Source organism: Nelumbo lutea, chromosome 1 (genome assembly GCF_056320005.1).
Source record: "Nelumbo lutea isolate HS-2025 chromosome 1, American lotus-T2T, whole genome shotgun sequence".
Classification (NCBI taxonomy): Eukaryota; Viridiplantae; Streptophyta; class Magnoliopsida; order Proteales; family Nelumbonaceae; genus Nelumbo; species Nelumbo lutea.
The window spans coordinates 64,061,169-64,068,898 of NC_142684.1; the positions used below are offsets into that span (position 1 = coordinate 64,061,169).

The 7,730-nt window shown below is 38.2% G+C and overlaps 1 protein-coding gene across 1 annotated transcript; it reads right to left on the bottom strand.

Moving 5' to 3' along the window:
* Positions 1-211: 211 nt before the first annotated feature.
* On the bottom strand, positions 212-3,648 carry LOC148874933 (Endomembrane protein 70 protein family). The gene is made up of 2 exons (XM_088963903.1): positions 3,457-3,648; positions 212-2,948 (listed from the first exon to the last, which is right to left on the bottom strand). Exon 2 carries the CDS (start codon positions 2,612-2,614, stop codon positions 629-631), a length of 1,986 nt encoding a protein of 661 aa, XP_088820029.1. The 5' UTR covers positions 2,615-2,948; positions 3,457-3,648; the 3' UTR covers positions 212-628.
* Positions 3,649-7,730: the final 4,082 nt, after the last annotated feature.

The following is a 7,730-nucleotide window of genomic DNA, read 5'->3' on the forward strand; positions in this document are numbered from 1 at the left end:
AAGTAAAATAGACAACGAAAAAAATTGTCATTATCTATTTTATTTTTGTTTAGCTTTCTTTATTTTTACTAAACAATTTTGTTTTTTTACCAAGTACTTCTGTTTTATTTCCGCCATTTCAGTGTACATCTGTGAAGTGATTTACTGAAAACCCCAGAAAGTTTACTGTTGTACGGTTTCATACCCTTCATAAAAAATAAAGACAATCAGAAAGGCAAGTGATTAGAAGTTTCATTCAAAATGCCAAAATTTAATCCAAATGAAGCCCCAAAATGTGGATGAGGTGGTACAATTGCCCCGATAAATTGTTTACAAGGTAAATCAGGAGTCTGTAGAGCACTAAATATGCCAACAAACAAACGTAAATCCTCACTAAAATCAACTTTAAACCTTGATTAATTTGGAAATGCTGCCCCCATACTAAGCTAGCTACCAGATTCACCATGACCAATCAGCTCAGCGCTTTTGAAAACTACAAATAGCGTTGCCAGATGGCTAAACATAAAAGAAAAATTAACAGAAGGTTACAGATGAAGAAAAGTTTAAGCCAGTGATTTCCTCTTCTACAAGCTTGGTGTATTCAACTGGCTTCTAAAGACAATCAAAAAGCTGACCAAGTTCAGTACCTCTAGTCAATCTTGACGGATGAGAAAAGGTAATGGACGAAGTAGAATGACATAAGAAAGCCAATGGTGCCAGTAGACAACATGATAGCGATTGCCATGAGAGATGAATAACCCAGGTAGAGAACAGCCGAGACAGGTCCGCTCAAGCTTCGCAGATCAAATACCAGGTAATTAATAGAATAGAGGAACACGTAGAGCGCAACCGAACCGGATGCAAAGAAAGCTTTCCACCACCACCGCCAATCCTCCACACAAAGGTGCATGTATGTCAAGACCACGGATACCTCAGCACAGACGATAACAAGCAATAGGAGGACAACGAGCAAGAAACCAAAGACATAGTAGAACCTCCCAAGCCAGATGCTAGAAAGGATGAAGAAAAGTTCAATGAAAAGGGTTCCAAAGGGGAGAGTTCCTGCACCAAGGACAAGCAGCCATGATGGGTATTTTCGTGCAGGGATTTCTCTGGGGATCTGGTTGGTTCGCACAGGGTATTGAATAGTCTCTGCCCTTGTTCCCAAGAAACCTCCCAAGAGGGTGAGTGGCACTGAGATACAGAACCAGAGGGCCAAAAGCTCAAAATACAATGAGATTGGGATAGCACCTGTACTCCTACTGCCCCAAAGTATGAAGTTCAATGTAGTAAGAATAACAAAGACAATGCCAGGGAAAAAGCATGCTGCAGACCAGGAAAGTGACCTCCAACCTTCTGAAGTTCCTTTAATAGTTCTCCATAAGCGAACAGCAACATATCCAGCTGCAATACCAAGGAAAAGATATAGCAAAATCATCCCAGTCAAAAGCATCCCACGAGAAGCAGGTGACATGAATCCAAGAGCTGCAAAAACAATTGTTACGATAGCCATCCCTGTGATCTGGACTCCATCCCCAACCATCACACAGAGGAGCTTTGAACAATTTGGCTCCCTAAAGACATCACCAACAACAAGCTTCCACCCAGAGAGCTCCTCATTCATTTGTGCTTGGGCTTCCTTGTCCAATTCTTCATACCTTGTCAAATCCCTCCTCACTGTCCTTAAGAATATAACAAAAACAATACCAGCTAAGAAGAAAATAACCATCAGTGAGTTTAGGATCGAAAACCAGTGAACACGAGCACCTTCCATCTTCAAATAAGCATCCCATCGAGAAGGCCATCTAATATCACTCTTGACAAATTCAACCTCATAAGTAAATGAGACTCTCTCCTGCTCCCTGATTATCTGAGACTTTTCAAGATCACCTGGGCAATTTATGGTGGAAATGGTATCATACATCTTGAGTTTTGAATAGGCTGTAGGATCATGTTTAACACTGCAAGGAACAACTTCAAATCCAACAATCTCAAACCCAGATGCTGTCTTCTTTTCAGCTTCAGAAATCACGCCCATGCCTTCTTCTCCAGTACCAATAATCTCCACACCACTCCCTTCATACTCATGAACCAAGACCCGGAATTTTAAATGATTAATGATGTAATCTGCCCCGCCCTGAGGTGGTGTATAACCAACAGGAAAGCCTGTCCATTGAATTTTCACCCCATTTTGCATGGCAAACCTCATTGCTGGTAAATTATCCAGGATCATATTCACCTGATATAGATCTCGAGTTCTCTGTTTCAATAGTTTAACCTCCTGTTCATTTAATGGACTTGTGGTGCAGAGATAAATGGACTCATTTATATTCATCCGAAAACGGTAAGGGGAATTGTCAATCTGATCTCCCATAAGGAGCTCTCCTAGATTTTCCGCACTTTTCTTTATTCCCCCAGGAGGTTTGCAGTAAGGGAGGCTATAATAGCTGAAAGGAAGTTCAGTTTCAATTGATGTCAATGAATTCACTTTGGCAAATATTTTTTCCCCTGTTGAATATGTATGCATGTAACTTCCCGGAAGATAAAATCCATTGCAGATGCCCGTGAAGAGAATCACGTACACCAGAGCTGAATAGATTGAAGACTTCATCTTTGAAATCAGTTTGGAAGTCATTAAATACAAGAGCAATCAATCTTTCGTTATGAAATCCTTCTGGATCTGACAATTAATTTGCAATTACACGCGTAATTCCAGATCTGGGTCTTGACCAATAAGAAAGTTCTATTATCGGTCCCCCATAAGTTGATTTCCGGAAATGAAAATGTTTGCGGAGTCCCTGAAACTCGTTCAACGGATCTCCAATGCAACTCTACAAATACCAAGCTCGATGCCCCTTAACTCTCCTCCAGCTACAGATCTATGAATGAATAACCCCTCAAAACACTAAGTTCTTCAGAGTTCAGATAACAAATAAGGGACGACCCAGATGAAACAACCCGTTAAAATCCTATATCAAACAAAGAAAACGTCCATAAGAGATCGAAGAAATGAAATGACGATAGTTGAGGGAAAACAAAACCCAAGCACGGGAATATATCTATCTGAGATTCAACTGTGACAGTTCATTGAGCAAATTAGAGGCAAATTCCATTAAGATCCACGAAAAAAAACTAAAAACCCCTAATTCAAGAGATGAATCTATGTATATATGAAGATTCATTAGATCGAATACCACCGACCAAAAAAAATCATACACATTCTAAAATTTCAACCTAAAACACAAGATCAAACCATGTAAACGTATCAAACTCAGATTCAAGTTTCAGAATTCATATAACAAATTAGGAACAAAACCATTGCGATTCAATCCCTAAGAAACCCTAAATCAAGATCAAATCTCATCAAAGAAAGAAAATAAAAAAGCAAAAAGTGCAGAACTTAACGTGAAATGAGTAAATCCAAGAACGAGCCTAGTAGTAAAACTTAGATTCAAGCATCAGGGATGGAGGACGTACCAGAGACGATGGGATTTGGATTTGTGTTCCTTCGAGAGATGCTTCGCGGGCGTGAAGAGCACGGGAAGATATCGTTCTCCGCAACCGAAAGGAGAGAGAAGAGGCAGTGGACGTTTTATTAGGGCTCGTGGATCTGGATCGTGAACGATGGTGGTGGAGTACCATTGTGTGATGTGATGACTTGTCAACCCGAAATCTTTAACTCCGGTTAAAATCCCTTTATGCTTGAGTTAACCCATCATCCACCGTCCATCATCGTCACCTGTCAGTTTATCAGGGGCCATCTCTGGCCTGGATCCACAGGATCCATGATTGGCATCATTTGCCGCGTGTTGTATAACTGTATGATGGGAATTGAGAATCCATCGTTGACCGTTGATTAGGTTTCAAAAGAGTGTTGTTGTATAACTTTATCTGATCCACTTCCAACAAACGCTCACAACACTGTTCCAAACTAGCCATACAAATTTACGATTGTACATCGGGAGCATCGTTCACGAATGACAATGAGATATTCCCAATGTGTGAGTGTCGTGGCGTGTTGAGATAGTGTTGGAGTGTTTTGTTGGTACTTATCCTACGGAAATGTCAAATATGTTGCACCAGTAACAAGGGGTGTCAATTAGACTGGATTTGGTCAAATCCGATTCAGTCCAATGTGAGTTTATTATAAATGGGCCAGGTCTAATCCAATCCAAACAATGTTTTGAATCAATTTGGATTATTTTAATTTAATGTTTAGACCATTCAATCTTTTCAAATTTATTTTGATTTAGATTGGTTTCAACTCAAACCCGGCCATTGATACATATATTCTTATCTTATATCAATGGATCAGATATTGGCTTAATCCAACCCAATTCAGTATAAATTTGTTATGGATGGATCAAGTCCAATCCAATTTAATAAATATTTTGGACCGGATGGTCCAATCCAAAATGTCTTGTTGGACCTTCAATCTGTCTAAATTGATTTTGGACTGGACGGGGTCTAATTCAAAATCAGTCCATTGACACCCTTACCAATAACAAACACCCATAAAGGTAGCGTTTGGTATCATTGTTGTTTTCTCGAACATTTATGTGTTAGAATTCAGTAAAGTAATTTTAGGTTTTGTGCTATTTTATATGGTTATTTAATGTCAAGTGCCAATTAGGTATCATTTCAGTCAAAAGGAGAAAACATTATTTTTATTGCAAGAATTGTCTTATATAGAATCCAAGACATCTATTGCTGCTTGAAATCAACCAAGTAAGAAAAAAAATGAGGGAAAGAGCAAAACACCTTGTGTATTCGCATAAACATCTTGGAGAAATGACTGACAAGAAACAATTAGAGAGAGAGATGCTAAGATAGAAAAATACTGGTATTGTTTGTAAGGCAACCTCTATGATGATAGAAGGGGTACGATACCTGAAGAATTTAGGGAGAAGTACAGACAGACCCATATTTATAACATTTTAAAAGGTTAATTACCGCCACCCTATTCACCAATGCCCACCACATGTGAATTAGCATCAATTTCGATCCAACACCTACCCCAACTGTACTTTGTGCCTATTAATTCTGACCCTGGGATGAACCGTCATTCTCCCAAGAATTTAACCAATCAAACCCCCATCGACTAGCCACCTATTTGATGTAGTGAAAGAACTGATTAAAAAGTTGATACATAGAAGGGAGACCAGATTTCCTGCACTTGGTTTGGTATGTGTTAGGCTGCACTTCCAATGAGATTGAAACACATCACATGGATACCCTAGCTTGAGATCACATTGGTGCCTCACAAAACATCCAAACCATGCACTGGGATCATTTCCCAAGTACAAACGCATGCTCAGATGTGCATGTGGGATGCAGATGTGAATTCTCGACTTGTGCGACAAAACTAGATGGTGTGTTTTCTCCATTATATTTTCATATATATATAATTTTAAAAAGTGAAAAAAAGGAAAATATCCCCTTAATTTCTTATTCCCTCTCCTTTGTTCTTCTCCTCCAATGAAGCAGGACTCTCTCTCTCTCTCTCTCTCTTCTTCTACCCCTTGTTTATTAACCTCCAAACTGAATAGAGCACTAGTCTCGTGACCTCTCATCTCTCTCTCCTTCTTCACCTCCTCCTTGTCAAAAGACCAAACCAATCTGCCATGCCTTGCACTAGCTCTCCCATGAACTAGGAGCTCAACATCTACTCCTCCTTTGCCACTATTCATTTGCCATCAGTCATTGAAGCCCATGAAAGACGTCCCAATTATTAAGTTTTTCTTCTCAATGTTAGATGATCTGGTAGGTTCCAAACCAGGTCCATTGTGGTTGACAGTAGATTTCATAACCTTAAATTAAATAGGGAGAATGACTGATCAGCCCAGGGTCAGAATTTGTAGGCTCAAAGTACTGTCAGGGTAAGTGCCAGCTCCAAATTGATGCCAATTCATGGGTGAACATTGATACATAGAGTATGGATTGTTGAGCTTTTGAATATTTATAACTCTTCAGTGGAAATAAAAAATCTACATTGGGCAAATCCATACTTCTCCAAATTAAATAAACTCATGTTCCATGGCTTCAGCTGTTGATTCCCCAATTCCCCATAATCTAGTGGTGAATAAGTCAGAGGACTCATACTGGAATGTTATTTGATGTTGGAAAATATATTAGAGAAGCATATGTTCCAAGCGAAGGATTTGGATGCTTTCTCTGAGATTTGGGAGTCTTTGTTTTTGTAAATCCCCCAATGTTTACTCCTAAATCTGGATCTAATTCACTTTAATTTTATAATTTTGAGTTAAAATATCAACAAATGAAATAATGGGGTTAAAATATGTGGTTTATCGAATGTCGCACAAGTAAACCCTAATTCCATTTGTATATGAGCGTAATAAGATGATTGGAAGTGTATCCTGGTATATATACCAAACCGTATGCAAGAAATACAGTGTCGGTAGAAGGGTATCCATGCTTCGAATAATTTAAACAAACTAGAGTTGGGTTTGATGTACATAACGAGTTCAGATCTCCCACCCACAATAACCTTACCCACACCTACCCATGCTTTGTTATATTTGTACATTGAGAACATCTCCTGTATTTACATGTTACCATTTATGGGGAGATGTTCCCAATGTACAGATGTAGTGTCATGTGGGTAGGAGATCTGAATTGGTACATAACACAGTTCAAAGTATCGATACATATCAGCCGATTCGTATTGAGAGCTTCTCGATACGTTCCTACAGAGGGTGTATAGGGATTTTGACCGGTTCAAGGGGTGGATGGACCTTTAAACTGACCCCTCTGAATCAGATTTGAAAAAAAAAAAAAACTAAAAAAAGTACCAATACACCTCTACCAATCATGCATAAACACGTCGATGTTCTATGCATATGGGAGCCAGATTGATAGACAAAACCAAAATCCTACTAAAAACACAAAAGCAATGCACATGAATGATGGTATTATTGTGAACCTATGATTACTATTTTAACCAGCTGAATCTTTTTCTTTCCTATAAAAATCCTATAATTAATATTTGGATCTTATGATTCAATTTATGAACCTCACGATTTATATGGTTAATGAAAATTGAATCAATTTCAACCAAGCCAAGGCGCTGTAGACTGTAGTTAAAACCTTTATCAGAACAGGTTCCTTATGTGTGTTAGTAAAGGAAAAATACATGATATCGGAAATGCATAGTACAGGAAGAGCTTTGACCAATGAAGGAACCCCTGAATTTTGAATTTTGATGAATACCACCTGATTGGTCACCCCTTGTATGATACTGGTTGATTGACTGTAAGTTTTTCTGATATCATCTCTTTCCAGTATCATAGTCTAATCCATTAATAAAAAGGTATTTATATTATCAAGATCTATGCAATGTCAATGGGACTGTAAATACTTCAAGAACCAGATTTTATTCATTAGTAATCGGATTTGAATCTAATCTTATATCCATCAGATTGAACTCAAGTTCGGAATGCATCACCCCAAAATACATGTCTTAGTAGGTATTGTAATATATTGTTTTGCAATTAATAACGTCTTTTTTTTAACCCTCTTGCACTTAATTACTCCAAAACATATGAAAAGTAATGGGGTTCATCAATAGAAATTAATGAGAAAGATGATTTATGACATTACATGTGGGTACTGAAAAAATGCATGTGGGTACTGATCATTGTTGTTTAGAGTTGAAACCTCAAATTTAATGTTTCAAGTAACACCATCAATCTTTATTGATCAACCCAAAATGTCCCTGATTATGTGACATG

What these genes read in the sequence shown, in the direction of transcription:
- LOC148874933 (XM_088963903.1), bottom strand. Translation starts at nt 2,614, where the DNA reads ATGACTTCCAAACTGATTTCAAAGATGAAGTCTTCAATCTATTCAGCT.